The 24,076-nt window shown below is 37.7% G+C and overlaps 2 protein-coding genes across 8 annotated transcripts in view; both read right to left on the bottom strand.

Moving 5' to 3' along the window:
• Positions 1-4,266: 4,266 nt before the first annotated feature.
• On the bottom strand, positions 4,267-18,398 carry MSMO1 (methylsterol monooxygenase 1). 3 transcript variants are annotated; one of them, XM_081075793.1, is made up of 7 exons: positions 17,950-18,077; positions 15,270-15,324; positions 13,564-13,849; positions 10,411-10,559; positions 8,676-8,802; positions 7,046-7,200; positions 4,267-5,226 (listed from the first exon to the last, which is right to left on the bottom strand). In XM_081075793.1, the coding sequence occupies exons 3-7, from the start codon at positions 13,816-13,818 to the stop codon at positions 5,034-5,036; spliced, it is 879 nt and encodes a 292-aa protein (XP_080931919.1). In that variant the 5' UTR covers positions 13,819-13,849; positions 15,270-15,324; positions 17,950-18,077; the 3' UTR covers positions 4,267-5,033. The 3 variants fall into 3 exon arrangements, with proteins under 3 accessions (XP_080931919.1, XP_080931920.1, XP_080931918.1); XM_081075794.1 differs by having other exon boundaries at positions 17,861-17,951; XM_081075792.1 differs by lacking the exon at positions 15,270-15,324 and having other exon boundaries at positions 17,950-18,398.
• A 3,791-nt stretch (positions 18,399-22,189) lies between these two features.
• The window catches only part of KLHL2 (kelch like family member 2), a 94,285-nt gene continuing 92,398 nt past the window's right edge, over positions 22,190-24,076 (bottom strand). For all 5 annotated transcript variants that reach the window (XM_081075786.1, XM_081075784.1, XM_081075787.1 and 2 more), the window contains one exon: positions 22,190-23,314. In XM_081075786.1, the coding sequence (XP_080931912.1) occupies positions 23,286-23,314 (29 nt within the window). In that variant the 3' untranslated portion in view covers positions 22,190-23,285. The remainder of the gene's footprint in view (positions 23,315-24,076) is intronic.

Here is a 24,076-nt window from a genome sequence, read left to right as displayed (position 1 = left end):
CCCATGCTCTGCTCCCTTTTCACATGCTCTGGGTGAGCTCATCCATGCTCATGGTTTCAATTGTCACCTCTGCTCCACGAGTCAGAGTCCTATATGCAGTCCCCTCTACTTAGAAACCAGCCTTACTTGTGTTTGCCTACATAGCCTAGCACAGTGACAGCCACAGTCATGGGTGCTTGATGTGCTTGCAGATGAACGAACGAACGAACGAATGAATGAATGAATGAATGAATGAGTAAATCTGCTACCAACTTCCTTCTAACTATGGCACTCCTCCCATGTTTTTAACGCTGTGCTTACTTGACAAGTTCCCTCAGTCTCCTACAGGATCCCTTTCTCAATGGGATGCCAACAACTGCAGTTTCCTCTTCACTCATCAACAACATTTGCCAGGTCGCTTGCACGTAACATAAGTCACTTGCCAATTTTCTCATTTTATCTTTGCAATTAGTCAATGTGTTAGTTTGGTGCAAAAGTAATTGTGGTTTAAAAGGTTAAAAATAGAAATTGCAAAAGCTGCAATTTCTTTTGCACCAACCTAATAGTTCCTATTTCTGTCTGCATTATTTGTCTGTATTTTAAGTCGACCACACCTTAAAATCACAACATTCAGAAAAGTGGAGTTTCTATTATGTTCTTACCTTTGGAAACCAAATTACTAAAATGGAGATCGAATTGCCAATTTCTATCAGATAAACATCTCAAAGAATGATTGGTTTTCCCTTCAGCTATTGGATGCTGACAAAGAAAAACAACATATAACAACTCTATGATGTAAAAGGCTAACAACTTTATGGTGCTTCGGAATATTAAGCATTATGTAGATGCACAAAGTACTAGAAACTTTCATTATAAACAATAACCACGCCTAATCTAGTATGTTACTGTTCAATCCATGATATATCTTGGACCTTTTTAATCTCAAGTGTCCAAGAAAGAAAGCTGTTCACCTCTTTGTTTTACACAGCCCATAGGACAGCAAGATAAACAGACTCTTACTTGTCAAAGCTGCTCATTTCTCAGCAAGACCACAAATATATAAATGTATATAAACATATGTTGTGTCCACACATGCCTGTTAAAGTGTCTCCTGCCTTGACCAACACTTTGGAAGACTCTCTGCTCCTAAATGGACTGACCAATGTGCTAATTCAGGTCAAAAATTAAAGATAATGATCCACGTATAAAAAGAAAAACCAAACAAACAAGTAAATTTCTTACTCATTACTAGGACTGCACCTTCATTTCAAAGTTCTATGGATGAGAGCAAACTCACCCTCACTGAAGGACTGACAGCTGAAATCACCCTACAGGTTGGTGAGTGGTCAGTCACATGATTATTTGCAAAAAAACAAAAGGAAGGAGAAACACCACAGCACATTTATCAAGGGGATGCTCTACACACTATTCACCAATAACTATGACTTTGTCGTTAACATGGTACCGGTACATAGTTCTTGCTAGTGTGCACCCTCCCTGTCAACAGATCAGTCTTTGAAGTTGAATCAGGATTCTCCTACACCCTAAACACAATACTTGCTTGGCCCTTCTACTGAATAGTGACTCGTATGTGGAGTCTTGCTCCAAGTTCATGAAGAAGACAGCTTGGCTCGCTCCACACTTGGTCGCATGACTTACTCCAGGGGCCTGCATCCAGAGGTGTATAACTTGAGAGAAGGCAGAATCCACTATACTGCTAGGTCGATGAAGGGCCAGGAGGTATTGAAAAATATTAGTCAATGAATTCAGAAAATCAAACCTGTTATCTTAATTTGCAGCTTTTTGTTGCTGCCGTTTCTATTATGCATTAGACTCTTTGCTGGGTTTTTTATAATTGTGTTTAATCCTCACAACCTTGCAAGGTAAGCATTAATATTTCCATTTTACAGATAAGGAAACAGAGACTCAGTTAAACAACCTGTCCAAGGTCATACAGACAGGTCCCACACTAAACAGCAGTGTCTGGCTCCTGCTCAAGGTCGACGCAATTCCCGTACCATTTCCATGGGCCTCATGGCTTCAAGCAAATGTCACAAGTTGACAATTAGCTACCACTGATGGTGAATTTGCTCTCCTGTATGATTAAATTAAATGACTTTGAAGGTCACAAAGGACACAGCATTCTGAAATGTCTTCACCAACTCTGGAAAAACCTCCATTTCTTCCAGGTAAGTATTCAGGCTAACAGGAGGAAGAAAAATATCTTCTGTCTGGATTAGTCTTAAAGAGAGAATGTGGTAGGTTTTTTACAAGATCTCTAGTGTCCTGCTCTTCTATTTAGAATTAAAGAAAATATGTCCGTACCACTTCTTATGGCTTGATATGCGTTTCCCCAAAAGATGTCAAAGCCCTGCATGTAGCCAGCTATCATACTTGATAGAGTTGTTCTACACTAGGCCTCTCTATTTACTCAAACTATTTTTTGTCATGATTGCCAGATCTTAAATCATTCCTAGTTATTCCTTTATATATTAGTCAAAATAATGACATACCGTGTTTCCCTGAAATTAAGACCTAGCCAGACAATCAGGTCTTATTTTACTATAAGACTGGGTCTGTAACATATAATAAAATAAAATATAATAAATATAATATAATTAATATAATATATAATACCGGGTCTTATATTAATTTTTGCTCCAAAAGACGCATTTGAGCTGATTGCCCGGCTAGGTCTTAATTTCAGGGAAACATGGTAGTAAACATAGTGTGCTTCACCACGTGTAGCCAACCAAAGCAGAATAAAATTACACCGTTCACTTCTCTGCAGGTTAGGCTTGCCACTAATTCAGCATAAGATTGCCTAAACTTTTGGGTAAGTTAGTATATGTAGTCTACTAAAATTCTCCATTTTTTCAGACATATATTGCTATTAACCCAGGTCTGTAACTCTCATCCTCCATTTGTGCAGCGCAACTTTAAATGAAAACAAAAAATTTGTTGGATCTCGATTCTGTCATATAGAACAAACATTAGCTTTTTTCTTTTGCCTGAATCATAAACTTCATAAGCTTGCCTTCGAGATCATTACCCAAGTCAGTGATAAAATATGTTTAACACAACAAAGCCATAGACAAAGCCTGTCACAACACGAGAAACTCATTACTCAAGACGTGGATTCAGCTGTTTAACCAGGTTAATAATTGAACCTTATTCCTCACCGGAAGTGATAAAGGAGGTACCCAACTTCTTGATCCAGGTAGTGATTACATGGGTATGTTCACCCATCAATCTGTGTGCTTTTCTATTTGTATAATGTACTTCAATTAAACTTTTCTAACAGTATTGCAAAATACTGAAAACCAGCATTGTAGTCTCATTCAGAGCTGTTTACAAAGCCTTTGGGTCACAGGTCCTTTCTTCCAATGTGCATGGTCACGCCTCCCACGGGTGCGGGTTTATTTTTCACAGAAATTGAATAAAAATGGAAGAGAAGGCCCAGGACTCTCCAAATATTTGGGAGGCCATGAGGTGGGCATCAGGCTGAGAACAGAAGGCACCTACGTACTGAGCTACGGATCTTAAGCCCCCTTTCCATACTTGATTCTCAGAATGTCTGCATCTAGGGATATTCTTCTCTAGACTGAAATAGAAAGGTTCTTCTCTGGAGAAACTGAACCTGAATCCAATCTACAGAAAAAGACAGTCTGAAAGGACTAATTTGTTGCCTGATCATCTAAAATGGTTTCACAATCACATTTGCAAATTCTTTCCCTCCTCAGCAAAGCAATTCATTTGAACTTAGAAACTTTCATGTTCATTTAAAGCTATTAGGGACCACATTAAATTATCTCCTCCTCTCTATTAGGATTCAATGCCCTCTTCACAGAACTATTTTGCTTCCTATTCAAAAAAAGGGGAAACTTACCAAAAAATGGCTCCATATTTTATAACAATTCAGTACTACCATATACTAAGTTAGAATTATTAACTCTTGATTTGACTTGGAATCTAGACATTTGGAATTAAATCATCCCTAAAAAGTTTAGCTCTATTCTTTCATCTGTACAGACAACATACATTTTCTTAGAGAAAAAGCTGCTTCAATACCCTCCACTTCATTAGGTCAATGGAATTTCCCACAATAGATAACCCAATAAACACATGTTGAAATTGAAAAAGAAAAAAAAGTTTAGCAAATGAAGCACTTACAAAAAATAAAATTACTCCTTTTATTATAAAACTTAATAACTTCACGATTTCTGTACTTTTTCTTATAAGAATAAAAGGTGACAGCTGGTGTTCAAAACTGGAAACCAGATAATCTGACAGAAACAAAATCACATTTATTTCAATAGCTCAATGTGCAAATACACCAAGTCAGTTCACACAGTTTCAAGATACAGCTTTCAGTATAATAAAAACCTGATTTTCAAATATTAACGAGTAAACAGAAATAAAGCTTCATTTTTAAAAAAGTTCAAGAAACTTGAAAATCTTTAGACTAAAATATTCCACTTACGTCAATCCAAAAATGCCTTTAAGAGACATCAGTAGTACATTGGAATCCAAAAGGCCTTCACAAAGAGAGCATCACCCCAAATCAGTCAGCTCCAAACAAGAGTATAAATTCTTGGTGCTGGCTATTCCTCATTTTGCCGCCTTACTCACACTGTATCAACTGGCATCATTTAACCCATGACATTTTGATCGTTAGGCAAATCTAAAAACATGTTTCAAGTTCAGTATGAGGCCAACATCCCCTACCAAAAGTTTCTGAAGTGCCGGAAGTATTTAGTAGATTCAAAGACCAATTCAACTTCAGGCCTACTGTGTTACCCAAGGAAAAGACATAGATTAATAGTTCTTCCATTACGTAAAAGCAACATGGCCTTTAAAACTTCCTTACTTACTTCTATACATACAGAACTTGAATGGAGAAAGTTCTCACGAGAAAGATAAAGGTTAATCTTTTTTTTTATCACTTAGCAGCCAAGACACGTTTATTTCCGCTCCCCAAAAGCAACGTTACTACTAGTTTTAATTCAGGAAAATGTACGTATGTCTTCAGGAAGGTTTACATAGATATTTACTCAGTCGTTTTTCTCAACCTTCTTCATCCTTTCAGTGTAGGCAATAAATTGAGAGTCTGTTCCAAAAAGTCTATCCCACCATGTAAATGTTGAAGCATAGTTTCCAATGAAGTTCATGTGGTGAAAATCATGATGCCGAGAACCAGCATAGAAAGGGATGAGATTTAAAGGGTTGAGAGGAATATCATAACCACTGAAATAAAAATAAAGGGAATAAATACACTTCAAATAGCTGACATTTTTATTGATAGTCATATGTTTGTTCACTAATTCAAATAACATTCCATTCTACCTAAGTCATTTTATTTCGAGTATGTTTACAGGACAAAAACTTAACAGAAAATTGCATATTCTAGAAACCACTTTAAGAAAGAAATGTTTTAAAAAACTTAAAAGATCTATGGAAATTGTATATCATACATCAGGGGACGAAAGAGAGGAGTTGTAGTAAATGAATAGATTTTTCAAGAATTATTTTTCTTTCTGTTTTAGAGGAGTTTTCTCACCTATAAATGCTATGCGTCTTTTAGGAAAAGCTATATGAAATTAGTATCAAGCATTAAAGGTTAGACCTGAGAATCACTGTGTTGAAACTTCCTTTACTTTTTCAGGCAACAAGTTGGAATTAAATGTACCATATTAATTAAAATATTAGTGTGCTTTCTGTAGTTGGAAAAACGCATATGATTTCAAAAAAAAAAATCTGAGTTTCCTCCTTTATTTCTAATACTTTTCAAAAATCTGACAGCCACAATTATACCAGTCCACATCACCCCAATCTCTCCCTCCCTGCAGAAGGCTGAGAGGGAAGGAGAGAGGAGACAATGGAAGGAAAGAAAGAATGAAAGAGACATCATTTACAATTTATCTAGGGAATGTTCTCTGCCTAGAATTAGAAGCATTAATTTTACTATTAGTGGCTTAAAACTAATTCTTAGAATATTCTGCTTTCATGGGTATAGTAATAAATCCCAAGTCAAAATGCAATGAATATATAATTTTTAAATAATGAAAAATTAGGATATTTTAAAAGGCATTAAATATAAATAATTTACAACAAAATATCTTCCAATCAACAGAAAGGAACATGTGAAGTATGTAAATATTTTAAGTCATGCTTTCATCAGTGCTGGGCAGTAGAAATACATACTCTTATTTAGTGAAGGCTAAATATCTCAATTTTTTTTTTTCAAATAAGAGTTAGGCTTTGATTCGTTACAGAAAGATAAAGGAATAGCTAATCCTGAATTGTGGTATTTAACCAAATTTTTAAGAAAACCACATAGTTTCATTTGAACAATGTTTCAGGAAGACGTAAGCAAGGCATGACCCCAAGAGCCATCAAGAAAATGACTGATTTTAATATATGCAATTAAAAACTTCAGTACTAGAAAAGAACACAGAAAGTTAAAATTCAAATGACAGAGACAAAATATTTAGAACATATGTAACAAACAAAGCTTACATGAACCAATAGGTTTAAGATATATAACTAATGGAAAAATGGGCAAAGGACATAAAACGGTGATTCAAAGAACAAAAATACTATTGGGCACTAAGCACACAAACAGATGCATAGCCTTATGGGTCCCTGGAGAAATGCACACAGATCAGTGCACTCAAAGCTCTCCGTCCTCTTACTGACAAAGATGAAAAAAAACTACAATATCTAGGTTGGGAAGGGTGTTGGGGGAGGGAAAGCATTCTAACACCCTTCAGCTGGAAAGGAAACAGGGCCCCTTTCGGAGGGCAGTTTTGAAGTACCTATCAAAATTTTATTTTATTTAAACAACTCCACTTTTTCTCACTGTAAAAATGACAACAGCCATAGATAGAGATATAAAAATTTCCATTATTTGAACTTTTATCCAATGATTACATTCTCGTTTTCTTAAAAATAATATTAACAAGATTAACTTCTATTAGTCTACTTAGAAATAAAGATAATCTAATGACCATGAAAACAAAGACATTTTATGATACCTCATGCTGGAATAGAAACCAAAGCTCACCTGTGGACATCGATAGTTTCTAGCAAACGAATGGTCACCCATGCCCAAAGAAGAACTACATGATCACATAAAAGTACGATTCCAATAAAAAATCCAGTTCCAAGAATTAGGGTTTCCAGGGGATGTGCATATTCAGCTTCCATTCCAAATGGAGCCTAAAATAGACAGATGAGAATTCCTTAATATACTGTGAAAGTTAGGTTTACGTGTCAGCTGGGCTAGGCGATGGTGCCCAGTTGCTAAGGAAACAGCAGTCTGGATGTTGCTGTGAAGGTATTTTTCAGATGTGACTCGCATTTCAATCAGTAGACTGAGTCAAGGAGAGTACTCTCCACAATGCAGGTAGGCTTCGTCCAATCAATTGAAGGCTTTAAAAGCAAAGACTAAGGTTTCCTGAGGAAGAAAAAATTCCCAAGACTGAATCATCAACTCTTTCCTCAATTTCCAGCCTGTGGTCTGACCTACAGATTTCAGACTTGCCAGCTCCACAATCACATGAGGCAATTCCTTAAAATAAATCTGTATGTGTGTATGTGTGTGTATATCCCCTCTTCTTTCTTTTTCTCTGGAGAACCCTAATACCTATTTACTAATTTATTTATAAATATACTTTTATAAAATTGTTGTTTCTATATGTAATGATAGTATATCTAGCCATACATATGTAACAATAAAAGTAATTCCTAGTAAGAAAATCTTTTCGGTCCTAACAAACATCAAAGGTCTAGGGATGTCCTTAATAGTGTCTTAATAACTATCTTTAATGGTTTAAAATAAAGGCATTAAACAATTGACTTCAACTCTAATTTTGGTTTATGCATCTGAATTTGTTCTGCCAAGAAAGAGATGAAGATGATGTAATACAGAATTGTACACCTGAAATCTACGTAATTTCACTAACAATTGTCACCCCAATAAATTATATATATACAAAAAAAATGCTTGCTTTAGCATGCCGTGTAATTAGGATTAATGCAGAACGTCATACAACCAGTTTGACAAATGTACCTCAAAAGCAGTTCTGATAAAAATCACTGTTTTTAGGGGAGTCAGCAATGTGGTGAGAATGTTTTAAAACTAAGTCGGTAATTCTCTCAGAAGTTTAAAGATTAAAGGTCTGTTGTTTGTGGGTCCCATTCCAACGACCCTAACATTGCTGTAGCTTCTATCAAACTGCCAGGTATTCACCTGCGTCAGATAGTTCTCTGCCCTGAACTATTCCATGTAACATTTTTCTTTCAGGTCTCAATTTACCATGAAATTAAGATACTACAAGAAAATGTGACAGAGGTTGTATTACAGAATTGTATACCTGAAACTTATGTACTTATGTAACTTCACTAACCATTGTCACTCCAATCACCTTTAGTTAAAAAAAAGAAATTTGTAGAATTGGCTGTGTGTGTGTGTATGTGTGTATGTGAGAGAGAGAGAGAGAGAGAGAGAGAGAGAGAGAGAGAGAGAGAGAGAGAGAGAGAGAGAGAGAGAGAGAGAGAGATGTTCTTAACAATCATGGCAAAGGAAAAAGAAATAAACATCACGAACAATTTTTTTTTAAATGCTCAGCAGATAAAAATGACATTTTGCCTCTAACAGAAAAAAAAATGTATTAAATATAATTCTAACATACCTGAAACTCATGATGAATTTTATGAATATATTTATATATTTTTTTGTGGTGTAAGAGCCTATGCAGGAAATAGTGCCAGGTATCCTCAATCACCGCACAACCAAAGCATCTTGCCAAAAGCATATACCTTTAAGATGAAAATAAGAGTATCAAGTACAATCTAGACTTTTACTTGGGATCACTGCTTGAGACCATTACATAAAACCAAATACCCACTTACCAGCTTGACCTAATTGGATAGACTGATTAATAAATTCTCCAAACTGCTAGATACAAAGTGGCTATGTGATACCACCTGAAAAGGGGGAAAAAAATTGACCACTATACCAATTCTAACTCATTTTTTAAAAAATTCCCAGGCATAAAATCGGAGTTAAGAAAAAAAATGCGAAACTTCTAGAAAAACAGTAACATTAATGAAAAATCTGAACTAAGATTAATAATAGTAAAATCACCACTTTTTTCCACCAAAAAAGAAAAACATAAGGGCAATGGGCAAAAAATATTCTATATACAAATGAACACATACAAAGAAACTCTTTTATAGGTTGAATATATGTTATATAAAAAAAGTATGGATCTACATATGGTATACAGATATATGTATGTATCTGTATTCAGGTTATGTCAGGAATACATAGTTGAATACAAATATTATTTGAACACAAACACTTATGCTCAGATAATATAAGACGAGGTATGATCACAAAATACAAAGAACGCTGCTGCCAAGTGCCATTCAACAGAAAGCCAGGGATCTTCAATACGGGAAGCAGCATCCATTTTCAATCCAGTTCAAACCTTATAATTAAAAACTCTTTAAATAGGATACAGCTTTTCTGGATAATGCAAAACTCTGATGATTTCAGATTAGTAACAGTGTGTGACAAGTTTCAACTTGCTCCGTGTAGTCAGTTGGGTGTGAGCTACGGTTGACAGAAGGTGTGCCTTACAGTGTGCTGTAAACCATGGATTATGAACAATGCATTAACATGAAATGGGCAAATAGTTTCATCCTCCATCATAACAACGCTCCATGTCACACATCACTTCTGGTATATGGCAATTTCTGTCAAATAAAAACATTACGGTGTGTCCTCATCCACCTTATTCACCAGATCTGGCACCGCATGACTTGTGCTTCCCCAAAGTCAAAATGATCATGAAAGGTAAACGTTTTGAATCGACTCAGGACATCGAGGCAGCCATGACAACGCAACTAAAGACATTCATGAAAGGACTTCCAGAACTGCTTTAGAAAGTGGCCAGAATGATGGGAAAAGTGTGTATGAAGCAAGGGGGAGTCTTTTGAGGGGATTAATGGTAATGTGTCTTTTACTGTAGTAAGTTTTTCTTTAAATTTAAACATTCACCGTATTTTGTAATCATACCTCGTATATATGTGTCTATATGGACACAGTTTTTTTTATAAACCTCACAAACTATTATTGTTTTCATTCATTTTAGACTTAACATGTAATATATTTTCTCTTAGTATAAACACCTTCCAATAAAGTATTACACTAAAATACAGAAACATCTAAAAATGAGAATATTTTAAGTTTCTACTGTGGCTTCCTTTTCTAAATTTTATTTACTTCCAAAGTTTAGAAAAAACATTAACCAAATGAAGAAAGAAGATAAACATTAAGGATATTTTAATTGGATAGCAAACCATGACTGAGTCTAAACATCAAATCTTTATTTACATAAAGATTTACTTATATCTACATACCATCTTGGCATTCTTTCCCAATCGTAAGGAATATTGAAATACTCTGTAAAGTAATAAGTTCCACAAATCAAAGGAAGCTGGATACAAAAATGATTAAAGAGAAGTACTTTAAAGCATTTCCACTGGTTTTCCCATGTTTCTGGTTTATCCTATGGAGAAAGAGCACGATATTTAGTATTAGCGTCAGTTTTCAGTAGCTTAACCTGTTATGCAAAAGCAAATTCCTAGTTCTTTCTATAATGTTTAATGAGACCTTAATTATATGTTAATTAATTATGTTATGTGAATTCTACATTACAATAACTAAGGCCCAGGAATCACAACATCCTCCCCTTCTAACTTCTTGACATCTACTACCAGCACTTTAAACAGGTGAAGAAATTAGACAAATGCAGGCATAATGAACGTAAGATCTCAAACCAAAGAAGCATGATCGGATGAGTAACTCTCCAGTCTTTGCTGCCCGCAGATCATTCACTTCTTTTACCAGGAATATCAAAAAAGAAATGTTTTATGCTAAGATTAGAATTGGGTCTTCAACTGTTGAAGCACCTGAACCAGCAGCACTGAAAGCCTTTGTTACGCAGGTAAATCGATGCTTCCAGACATCTGGCAGTATTTATTCCCAGAAATCAGTGCATTTTTGTTCACTTACAATGACAGAATTATAAACTCTCTGAGCTGAAGAACTTCAGAGGTATGTCCAGTGGTTCCCAAAGAATGGAGAGCTACTCCCCACAGACATAGAAATTCATAGACTGTTCCATTAAACCTCATTAGGATCCCAACTTGCCTAGCAAGCCATATTAAAAAAGAAAACTAAATTTACCCAATTTAAAGGGCTATACTTACATAAGAAAAAGTGCTTGCTCTTGTTTTATAAAAAGATGGTGATAACAAATAGTAGTTATTGCTGTGTTTTCAATGTCCTTACTTAATTAAAAATTCAGAAATCTGCCAAGGAAACTTTTTTATCTATAATATTTCAAGCATGAGAACTACTGTCTGTAATTAACGTTAGTGATTTTTTTTCACTTGTTTTTGAATTCTCTCATATTATGAAAACTTGTACTGCTTTACCATCCCAATTTATTTTAGTCAAAAAAACTCAAAGCACAAACTTTCGTGGTTGTAAAACTCAAAGAAAGACACGCTGAGGACAGACCTGAAGCCACACTATCCAGCCTTTTAATCTCTGTTTATACACCACCTATAACCAGTTAAGAGGACTGCTTTTCCTTTATTTTACCATACTTTATTTCAAGCCACTCCTAAAACCTTAGCTGAGAAAGGTCTTCCTGTCTCTGGAAATGTTAACACCTCTGACCAATGAGCCAACTGCAAGGGCCAGGAGGGCAAGGATTCTATGGCCTGGCCAGGCAGCCACACAACGAATCAGCCAGATAAGCCAATCCGTGGGCAACACATGGCAGCCAGAAGCATCCCAAACACACAGGAGACCTTTAGACATCCAAACTGAATTCTCCCTTTCAAAGCAGGCCCTTTTATAGAAAGCATTTTGGAATTTCTGTGTCCTCAATTTAGGGTAACATGATATTCTCCTTTGGGCCTCATCTCTTTTTAGTCCCTCCCCCTTTTCCTTTTGTTCTTTCCTCCTTTGGCTTGGAGTCCACAGGCACCTGACCCCCTGCACTATCCCCAGAGAGGATCAGTGTCAGTACCGGCCTAACGTGAGACTTAATGGGAGAGGCAATAAAGCTAAGAGACTAGGACAGAACGTGTACACCGACTGCCATCCAAAGCAATGCAAATGTGTCTCTATGGATGAACACTTCCAAGCTATCTACTTTCTACCAAGACTGTGTGTTTGAGAGTTTGGCATGACTTTTTAGAAAACTAAATAGTAAGCGCAAGAAACTATCCTGGGTTTACCAAGTGCTGATAAATCCTCTCTCTCTAGATAGGCTAGTCCAGATTCTTTCTTGGGAACTGTCAAGCTCATCAGTCTACACATTAGTGGAGGTCACTATTTTCCCTGTGTTTACAACTAAGAAGCACTACATAGATGTCAACACCTTGTCACGCACAGTGGATCCTCAGGAAACATTCAGTGCACTGAAGCGAACCCCTAGAGACAAGGAGCACGAGCATTCCTCTGGGATGACATGAATGCTGCAGAACTACCACCTTATATTTTGGGGAAAAAAACAAAACTTTAAGAACTCTGATCAAGGTCTTAGAATATTAACATACGCTTAGGGGCTGAGACCTCAGGAACTGGAGGGAATTGCAAAATTAATACGTACAAATCCCCATAACGTTCCTTTCAGCTAGTTTAAAAATTAAATGTATAAAGCCATTACATAAACATCACATGTACTTAAAAGCACAATTTAACAAATAATTCTTGAAAGATTTTCAATAATGATCGAAGGCTGTGCTGTCCAATATGGTAGCAACTATCGTGTTTCCCCGAAAATAAGACCTAGCCGGACAATCAGCTCTAATGCGTCTTTTGGAGCAAAAATTAATATAAGACCCGGTATTTTATATTATATTATATTATATTATATTATATTATATTATATATTATATATTATAACTGGTTTTATATAAGACCCGATCTTACATTATAGTAAAATAAGACTGGATCTTATATTAATTTTTGCTCCAAAAGACGCATTAGAGCTGATTGTCCGGCTAGGACTTATTTTCAGGGAAACACGGTAGCAACAAGTCGCTACTGAACACTTTACATATGGCTAGTCTAAATTGAGATGGGCTAAAATTGGTGTAAAATACACACCAGATTTCAAAGACATGATGAGAATACGAACATAAAATATTCCATTAAGTACTTTTTAATTCTGATTGCTTATTCAAATAATAATAGTTTAGAATTATTGTGTTAAGACTTTAGGTTGGTGCAAAAGTAATTGCGGATTTTTGCAATTATTTTCAACTGGTTAAACCACAATTACTTTTGCACCAACCTAATATATTATTAAAATTAAGTTTCCCATTACTTTTTACCTTTTTCCGTATTCTTCTCGAAAATTTTAAATTACATATGTGGCTTCATTGTATTTCTATTGACAGCCCTGATCTAGAGTCTCTCAAAACAAAGTTACATTTTAAAAATATTCAACAACATTAATGGTAACATTCCATTGCAAGTCCATCGGTACTCACCTTCTGAATTTTGTACTTTTTCATGTAAGGTATGAATTGAAACAAAAATCCAGGTAAACAGAACAAGAAATAAAGGGCTTCATGAACTATGAGGGATCCCCATGTTGCAATCTGGAACTTTGTATAATTATCTAACATATAGATCCAAGCATTTTTAAATGGTTGTTGCAGAGGATTCTCAGGTAAAAGCGAATCTACATACTCCACAGCCAGGAATGCTGAACTAAAGATGTTGACACTTTTGTTTGTTTCCATTTTTCAAATCTCTGCAGACAGCTTTACAGTTCTGTAAACATAAACAAATACACAATACCTATCAGATACCTATCAGATACCAAACACCTACCAGCTATCAAAATAAATACACCCTTTGACTCAGCAATTTTGTCACTCAAGTGTATCAAGACAGATACATGAAGACTGAAGGAAGCATTACTTAATAATAGCAAAAACAAAGAGAAAAAAGAAAAGGAAAACATAAATTAAGTCCATTGGTAAAAAATCCATTAACAGATTCTATTAAGTCCTTCCACAGACAATTACACAGCCACTCAGAGAACGAGGAAGATTTATACGTTCCACATAGAAAAATGAACAGGACTCAATGATAAATGAAACGGCAAGGTGCAGAATATTATGTATAACAAGAGCCTCACGTATGTTTTTGTGAAAGATTATGTATTTTACCTATGCACTTCATGCATATGTACATACTGACAAATACACACAAACACAGAAAACTGTGTATGGAAGGGTACACAGGGAATAATGTAGAGTGGTGGCCTTTAGGAAAAAAGATCAAGGGTAATAGGGTGTGCGTACGCTCACGTGCACAAACACAGTGGGAGGTTGTCACAAAGGAGAGGAAGATCATTTTATACCTTCTTACAATTTTAATTTTTTTCATGAGCATGTTTTACTTATATAATAAATATGCTTAATAGGTCACCAAATCAAAACTAGAGGAACTTATAAAGAATGTCCTGTTCCTAAAAATGTTCATTGCTATTCCTCATTTATAAATTATGATGGACCACTCTACAAATATTTGAAGCCTAAGAAGCACTCTTAATAGTGCTTAAAACACTCCCCTCCCCTCTTTCAACCCCCAAATTGAACTCTGATCCCATTCCTCATAGAATTGGGAAGCGTAGCCAACTTCCTCAGCTCTCTGACTTCCCTTTACATCCTTCCTTACAGTCTGACCTATTCTCCTTATACCATGGAGACGATGGTATTCCATCCCGTGCCATCCCAACCTCAAAACTTCTTTGCTCACTCACCCTTTCCTCTAAAACTGACTTATCTTGTGTTCCTACCTTACCTCATCAAGAACTTGTTCACCATTCACTTAAGTTTTCTCATCTTTTCCCTTTCCCTCTTCATTGAATTCATTCCCTCAAGTTTAAAAACATACTCAAGTCTTCCTTTCTTGAGAAAAGCTTTCCTAACCACTTGCACCTCTCCCCTCAAGCCACTGTCCCATTTCTGTTTCTTTGAACCAACCCACTCCTTTCTCAAAGGAGAGATCAACATAAAGTCTGATTACTTAACTGTAATCCACACAACTCCCTCGACTATTTGTAATCTAGCTCCCCACTCAGATGCCCTCAAAGATCTTCTAAATTGCAAAATACAAGTCATTCCAATCCTCATTTTCCTGAGGTCATTAATAAATTTGACAGTTTTCAACCAAGAGCACTTACTAGCTCTGTGACCTTGAGCAAGTTACATAACCTCTCTTAGCCTCAGTTGTATCATCTGCAAAATATAAAGAATAGTAAATAGATGGTGGGAATCTTTTCACAATATCAAATCACCACGATGTACACTTTAAATATCTTACAATTTTATCTGTCAATTATACCTCAATAAAGCTGAAAAAAAAAAAAGGAACACTAGTTCTTCCAATGAGTCTAAGAAAGCATGCATGTGAAGTAATACTAAGCACAGGACCTGAAACACAGTAATTCTGAGAAGCTAGTGGGTTTTGACTGAGCACTTTCTATGTGCCAGAAACTGTGTTCTAAGTGTGCTATATATTCTCCATATATTAGACTTTAATTCTTACCACACTTTCATGAGGTAGGTACTTTTATTACCCCCATTTTCTAAATGAAAAACTTCACCTGAAATCTATGTAACTTTACTAACAATTGTTGCCCCAAAAAACTTTAAAGAAAAAAAAAACAGCTTTAGAAAGGTCACAAACTTTCCCAAGTTATAAAAATGTTAAGTGGGGAAGCCTATCCTCTCATCCATTATGCTATACTATAATCATGAATAAGAACACACACAACAAATATTGTAGTAAAAGGAGAATAATTCCTACAGCTTATCCAAACCTCCTGAAAGAGTATTCTATACAGGCGGTCTTCCTTTTCACATTTCCCATTTAGTCTCCAGCAACTACAATCTACTTTCTAGTCTCATCCCTGCACTGAATTGACTCTTACTAAAATCACTAAGGATCTCCTAGCTGCCAAATCCAAGAAGCATTCTTTGGAGTTTATTTTATTTGACCAATTTGGGAGATTAGATACTTCTCTCCTTGAAATACTTTCCACCGTTGGTTCTTGGAATTCACATGTATTCAGTCTGATTTAATGTGCGCTACTAGGGTGCAGTCACTGTGTTAGCTTCTGCCCTCACCCTGTCTTCACAAAACATAAAATCTAGTGAGGAATACAAAGAAGGAAACAGACTATCATAAAAGCACGAGAAAGAACAACAAAGGCTGGGAAACACAGAGTGCTTTGAGAACACAGAGGACCAGACAGAGTTCCTAAAGAAAGATGCTATCTAAACGGAGACCAGGAGCATGAGGGGGAGATCGGATTAAAAGAGAGTAGAGTAAAAGAGTTTCGGAGAGTAAGGGGCTGTTTCGAGTAGAGGGGTCCAAAGATTCAACCAGGAGACGAGAAAGGATATAGCGCTTTGATTGGGTAGGTCTGTGTGTACAGCTTTTGAAAAAGGAAGCCTTGACAATTAAACCTGGAAAGTTTTCCAATGATGCTTTCCTGACTCCTTTTCTAGCAGTAATTTGGTAATTCCAGATTACCTTGGGTGACCTTAACTACTTCCTATTTTTAAAATCTGCTGATATTCATAACCTCTATTTCTAGCCCTGTCCCCAGGTTCTGATTATCTAAAAGTCTATTGGATAGCTCCAGTTAAGACAGTGCAGAGGCGTGTCAAAGGCAACAAGTTCAAAAGTTATGCACCTGAGCCTCACAACCCTGCCCAAATACTCCCTACTTTCCATAATCCCTAATTTGGTTAATTGCACACACCTGTTTAGTCATCTCCCACAATGTTCTAAGTCTCTCCTATCTCTGTTGCCTAGGTATCTTCAAACTCTCAGTTTAGAGATACGTGGTTTAACTAACATTCAGGAGTTTACTCCCCTTACACAGGGAGGGAAATGGGCACACTGCTGCCAACTGAACAAAAGCAAAAAGCAGAAATTAAAGAGGAGAGGGGAGAGGAAATAAAGACTTTTCTTTGTCTCCTCCTTGGACCACCTGATTGACGGGAAACCTGCGCTGGGGCAGGATGATTAGATCCTCAGGAAAAAGAAATTTAGTTCTTTGCTGATTCTTTGAGAAACCTGGAAGTTTAGCTCTGAGTACTGTCAGCCAATGTTGGACCCTTTGCCTTAGTTAAGCCGGGATTGCACGCGGTCCGTCCTTTGCTGGACTTGCCTTGCCTCCAAGCTTGCTCTTCTTCAACTTTTATTTCCACGACCCCAATGCCAGGATCTCTCTAAATAGCAGAATTCACGCTCTTAATGACGCCCTTAAAGTTCAAGGGACTCCCTCCCCTACGGATAAAGACTACGGCCCCCAACGATGCAAAACAGGCCCTGCCAGGCCTCTCCACTCTCTGCTCATCCTATACTTCCAACTCTCCCACTATCGGACCTCCCATCGCTCCTACTGCTCAGTTCCTCTCTGGCCGCGGAAACAGCACCTCCTTGCGAGTCCTGTCCTCCTATCCAACTCCTTTTCCTCCTTCAGGAACCTCCTCTTAGACGCCTTTGCCCATCCCTCTACCCCCCACTGCCCATACAGGACAGATCTTATCCCCGCTGTAGGGGTGTTTCTGTTCTGTAAAACTTGCATCACTCCATCACTGTGTGCTGTAACTATGGTCCAGTACGTCCCGTCTCCGGATGGCTGTACACTCTTAAAAAGGAAGAAACAAGACCTCCCCACTCCAGCTCCAGCACTTCAGAACGTCACACCGGTTTCCGCGCTCCTCCCCGGCCCCTCACTTGGGGTACGGGGGCCCCTACCCGGCCCTGCGCGCGCAGCCACGCCAGACCCCGCTCCGCTCCATCCCGTGGAACATAGTGCCGGAGCGCGCTCGCCACCCCTTCCTCACCTACGGGCCTTCCTTCCGGCTCCCTCACCAGGACGTTCGCGCGGCTAGGTGCAGCGGCCCAGGTGCCGCGGACGCCGGGAGCAGGGATGGAGCGGAACAGCTGAAGGGCCTCTCTTCCTGCTGTTATTGGCTTGGGAGGGCTGCGCCCCGCCTCCTCGGCGCTGTAATTGGCCCATGCGGTTGCCAGCATCATGCGACTCGCGCAAACGAATCACTGGCGGCGCCAGCCATTGGCTCTGCGGATGGAGTGAGGATAGTGAGACAGCGGCGTCCAGTCAGTGGCAGGCGCCGCGCCACTGCTGGAGGCGGGGCAGTGTGAGGGAGCATGACGTCGGAGGGGGCGGCGCCAGGGAGGAATTCGTCGCCTTGGCAACTCCGGCTCCGGCGCGGATTTCCAGCGAGCTCCCGCGCTTTCCCTGGGAGAGCGAACCAGACCACGGGTCCTGCGACTTTAAGAGGTAAACGATACTGTAACAGCCACATGGCCCCAAACCGGAAAAAGAATAGGACAAAGGCGTTTTAAAATCTGTTTTGACTGTTTTTGTTTAAGGACAGCTCCCCCTCTTCCACTGGTCGCCTCTGGATTTAGATCCTTCTTCCTTGTGTCCCCACCCCAAGAACCCGCTACATATGGAAGATGGAGAATTTCAAATGCAATTTATCACCTGCGACAACCCAGAGTTAGTCCCCATTATCCCCACTTGCAGATGGGAAAACCCGATGCTCAGGAAGGTTTAGAAAACGATTTGACTTAACAGATGGCAGATGGCAGGTGGCTGCTCCGCGGGGATATTAAGGCTTTCACGTAAGCTGTCCCTGGGTGTTGCAATCCCTGTACAGGACAGTGAGCACCAGGGGGCAGAGGGTTGACACACTTAACTTTGTCTACAGCTGTGACCTCATCTCAGTCTCACTCACTAAAATGTTGCGTACGAGGGTATAATAGTACATAGTGTAATGCACCAATTTAACTTACACTTAAGAGTGCCTTTTTAAAATTTGCACAAGGGCACCCTTTGGGCAGGTTGAAGGCATTTTTTCTACAGTAGTTTCTGATAACAGGATGCTGTTGTTTCACAATATGCTCAAACTGGCTCTTCTGCCGGAAATAACCATTTCCTCCCCTACCCATCAATTCAGGTACCACCTGCGTGAAGAAGTCCCCTCTTGAGGGATGTCACTCCTTAGGTCCAGTCACCACTACTCTTCTAACTGTTCCATGTGTCTGACACCCACATTCTTTGTGAAGTATCACGACAGAGAGGTCACATCAAATGAAGAGACGTGGGATCTGTCCCTTGGGTGGTCAGAGTCAGCCCTGTCTTTAGGAGGCCTGTGCACACAGAAGTGAGCGGTGGCCTGGAGAGGGTGCTGTGATGCACCACCGAGGTCCCTCTTTTCAGGACTGAAGCAGATGTTCAGCTGAGGAGTGCTGGCAAAGAGAGCCACCTCTCCCCACGGCATACCCTTTCCAGGGGCAGCCTGAGTCCAGCGACTGGTTGATGCAGGGGTATCAGGCCCAGCCCCTCACCCCGACTTAGGACTACTTTACTTGGCCAGCCCAGCTCCACAGTTTCCCCTCCTATTGGCTGAGGTTGTGGGTGTGACTGCACCCAGCCCACTTCTCCCTCTGCCCAAACCTGCTGACCTCTGTCAGGTAGTGTCAAGAGCACGCACTATGGGGTCACACTTATCAAGCGTTGTCACTTATTAGCAGTGTGTTCTTGGATAAGTAACTCCTCAAAGTCTTATCTAGTATTTCTGTAAAATGGGTATTATAATAGTACCTACATATCAAAGAGTATGACAATTAAATGAGATCATGTACGTAAGGCCTTTTGCACTATCGGAAATGCAGGAAGTACAAAATAAACGCTGGTTATTTCTGATTTAGAATCCTACCACATTAGATATATTTTCTAAATCAGAGCAAGTGTATGTATGTGGTGGGCTCCAATTATTTTAAATATTGGAGACTGAGAGCTGAAAGGCAATACAGATATGGCAGCTCAATTCATTTGCCCACAGTGAAGAAATGGGAGGTTCGGAGAAGAGCAAAAATAGCAATTTGTTAAGCGTCTCTGTATTTCAAGCACATTAATATATATATCTTTCAAACTCTACAATAATCTTGTATATGACATAAACACTACTATTGCTAAAGTGAAGACAAAATTAAGGTCAGAGGTTAAGTCGTGTTTTAGAGAAGACAAAAGTCTGAGGTTAAGAATCTGTTTATTGTAAAGATTTTGTAGAGTATCCGATGGACACTTGTCTCATTAGGGAGACCACATCAGGGATGATGTAGATACCTGATCACTGCACTGTACACCTGAAGCTGAAGTTGAACAATAATGAATGTCAACTATAATTTTATATATATATATATATATATATATATATATATATACACATACATATATATATGTATATATTTACAAGAAATGGAGTACAGCATTAGGAATAGAGACAGTGGAAATGTAATGGCTCTGTGCGATGTCAGAGAAGTAGTGGTAGGGGGTGGAGGGTTGTCACTGTGTGAGGGATATAAATGATAAATGTCAAACTAGTTCATTGTTTTGTGCATCTGAAACTAATACAAAAAATGAAAAAAGAAATCTGTTTAAAGTCACAGAGAGCAAATGATTAGAGGGGGATGAGAGCCATCTGCTTCTTATATCCATGGGCTTTCCTAATAGATCACACTGATTTTTTTCTTTCAAGTTGGGAAGCCAGGGTTAGAACCCTAGACTCCTGATTCAAAGTGTGATTACATTCACCTATGGAGTCTCCTTTCCAAAATTAGACACTAGAGCCATAAAAGTCAGTAAGAGGCAATTCACTGAAGACCAAATGGAAACAAGAAGCAGGCTTATTGACACATCACTGTGTAAGAGTATGCTATCTTTGTACCTAATAAAATAAGAAGTCTCATAATTCATCATCAGCTGAGATGATAACTACCTAGGTCCTCATACTATCTATAATGGATGATAATAAATACCAGGAATCATATGCCCAAGTCCGTAGAAAATGTGAGGGGATCTGAAAAGTATCCTGGCAGTATACACACGATCCACCTTAACCCTCTCTATCACTGCTTTCAGCCAAGAAGGCACAGATCCAAGCAAAGCAGGCAGCAGAGTTGCTTCATGATGCAGGTGCACGCATCTAGCCTTGAACTCTGCTCAAACCTGGTGCTGTTTGCTTGACAAGATTTCTAAGACAACACTCTGCCTTAACTTCTGACCTTTTTATTCTACAGTAGAACAAGCCAGGAACCCTCTTAAATATCCTCAAAAAAAACCCCACAAAACACCAAGATGTTTCAAACTGAAAAGACAAAGGCTGGTGTGACGAAAGGGGACATGTTCAAAGCCCCTGAAATCACAGGTTATGAATCCACCCCACAACTGACAAACCCTGGCAAACTATTTTATGGTATAGCTATTAAAGCAGCAAAGCAAATAAGTAAAGACAAAGAGGTATTTGACATGCTAAATATTGAAGACTTTGTTACCCTAATAGATTATATTTTAAGTAAAGCTTTAAAATGTTTTAGATGTCTTTCATTCATAGATTCATGGAGTGTTTCATGGAACATTAGTGTTTGGAAATAATCAAGAAAGATAACACCACAGATTTTTCTTGGTGCCAGTCAGAAACAGCTGGCAGCGTTCCAAGTTCATTAGACCCCTGAACATGTTTGTTGATGATGGATGTGCTTGGAGCCACACTAAAGTGGAAATTCATGTTTTCATAAGGTGAGCATAGGCTTTTTCCTTTTTCTGATTAAATTCCCTTCTCTCATCTTTTGTGTCCAGCACCTCAACTATCCACCCCACTCTCCGACTCCCATTTCCTCAGTGCCTTTTATTTGGTATCAAAACCACAATTTCTTTCTCAATTGCTATAGAGTAGATTTTTTTAAACTTACTTTTTAGTCCAATGTTATTTGTTGTATCTTGTGTTCAGTTCATATTAGGGACAGAAGAATATAAAAACTTTAAATTTCACCAATCCTTGGGAGACTTTTCCTTGATGGTTGAGTTAACTTTTTCTTGAAGAACAATTTTCGGTAACTTTAGTTATTGATTCAGTAGGCTGTTCTTAAAGGTTTCTTTGGCAACAAATCAAAATATTGATTTATGAAGTTAGAAAATTTTACAAAAGAACAGAAAAACTGAACAGGCAACTTTCTTATCAAATTAGATAAAAATCAAGGACAATGTAAAACAAATAATATACAAACTTTTATTCAAAGGTAATTCAAGAAAGACATGTTTTGGTCATTTTTAAAGTGAGATTAATTGAAGATCTCAGAAAAATTATATCTGATCAACGCACATGGCTACTCACAGAAAGGTCTCTCTTCTGTTAATAGCAGCTAAATTTATACACACAGAAAAAATTCTTAAGACCATGCAAATTCAGTTGAATTCCAAACATTCATTATATTCATCAAAAACCTGCAGTAATGTTCATGCCAACGTGTTACTTTAAGAAAAAAAATTAAAAATACACACCAAAACGTGACCAAGATTAAACCAAAGAAAATAATAAATAAGCATAATTTATATTTTATTTAAAAAAGTTTGGCATCACACATATTCAAGTGTGTTACACCATGTTCATTCCTCAGAAGTGGCATTTTAAAGTGTTAAGCATTGTTAAATATCAAAAAATACAACTCTGTTTTACAATGTAGTACTGGCATAATTCAAAGTACTGTGCCAATTATAAATAGTATAATCAAGTTTCAAACATGTCCTCAAACATATTTAAAGGAAAGCATATAGACACACAGTTATATGCACACCATTTATTATACTCATGTAATCAAAGATATTTTATAAAAGCAAACAGTTTTATCCCTCAACTAGTTTGTATACTTACATAGATTTTAATACCTGTTCAAAGATTTTCAGTTCCTGTTTATACAGATTTTCAGGAGAAGGAATAAAGAAAGATAAAATTTAATTTTACAAGAACACATAGTACTTTATCCTCCTTCACAAAATAATCCAGTCATTCAAGGCTGATTACTAGTCTTTATGAAACCAACTGTTGTCTAAAGACTACAGAATAAGTACTGCAGTCCAGGTTACTTATTAAAATTCAGTCAGCTGCTGCTCATTGCAGAAAGAGCCTACACAGTGCTTCTACCAAAAATAATCTTCAGTATCTGAGGCCTATGAAGGCAGACGATCGTATCTTCTGCAGAGACTTAAAGTGCAGCTACAAGTGGAGAAGTGCTAGATTCGCAGTCACTTCAGAAATACTTGTGGAAGTCTGTTTCTCATGTATAACAAATATGCCGAAAACGTCCTTCAGGCTCATAACGGTTTATCAATAACTGTCACCCCTATGCAAAGAAATGAAGGAAACAGAAGTCACAAGCAGCAGTCTGTATCTCTGAGGAAATACTGAATGTTTTATTACTCAAGCAACAGGGACTGAACAAATCATGATGTTTCAAAAGAACTATCATTTTAATTGAGCTGACAGTGAAATTTGTTTATAGTTATCGACCAAAACTACATCAGACTACTTATCCTACAATTAGTCTTTTGCTCTTTGTAGTTACAATTAAGGAAAAATAGTTTTACTCGGGAAATATCAACCCACCTAAGACTCAGGGGCACAGAGAAACTTTTGGGCGTGCTGAATATTTTCATTATCTTGATTGTGGTGACTGTTTCATGGGTATATACATATGTCAAAACTAATAAAATTGTGTACTTTAAATGTACACTGTTTATTCTATGTCAGTTATATCTCAATGAAGCTGTTAAAAAACATACCTAATTTTGAGTCATGTTATTCTGGGATCCTGCTGTATACATTTCTATTAGGTGTTGTTTAAGATGATACATACACACAATAGTGATGGTTAATTAGTATACACTTCATTTTTCTCCATCGTTGGATCAATATTAAAACGTTACTGAAACATTCTAATATTTAAAGCAATATGAATACCTATCATCAGAATAATTAATATGTAACATACAGTTTTAAAGACTACTCATTACAGTATTACCATTAAAGAGTATTACCATTTCTCTTACTAAGAGAATAGACCAAAATGATATAATTCAACCTGTGCTATGCTTACATAAGAAAA

The sequence above is a fragment of the Rhinolophus hipposideros genome, assembly GCF_964194185.1.
Source record: "Rhinolophus hipposideros genome assembly, chromosome: 16".
NCBI classification, from domain to species: Eukaryota; Metazoa; Chordata; class Mammalia; order Chiroptera; family Rhinolophidae; genus Rhinolophus; species Rhinolophus hipposideros.
This window is presented reverse-complemented; position numbering and strand designations above follow the sequence as displayed.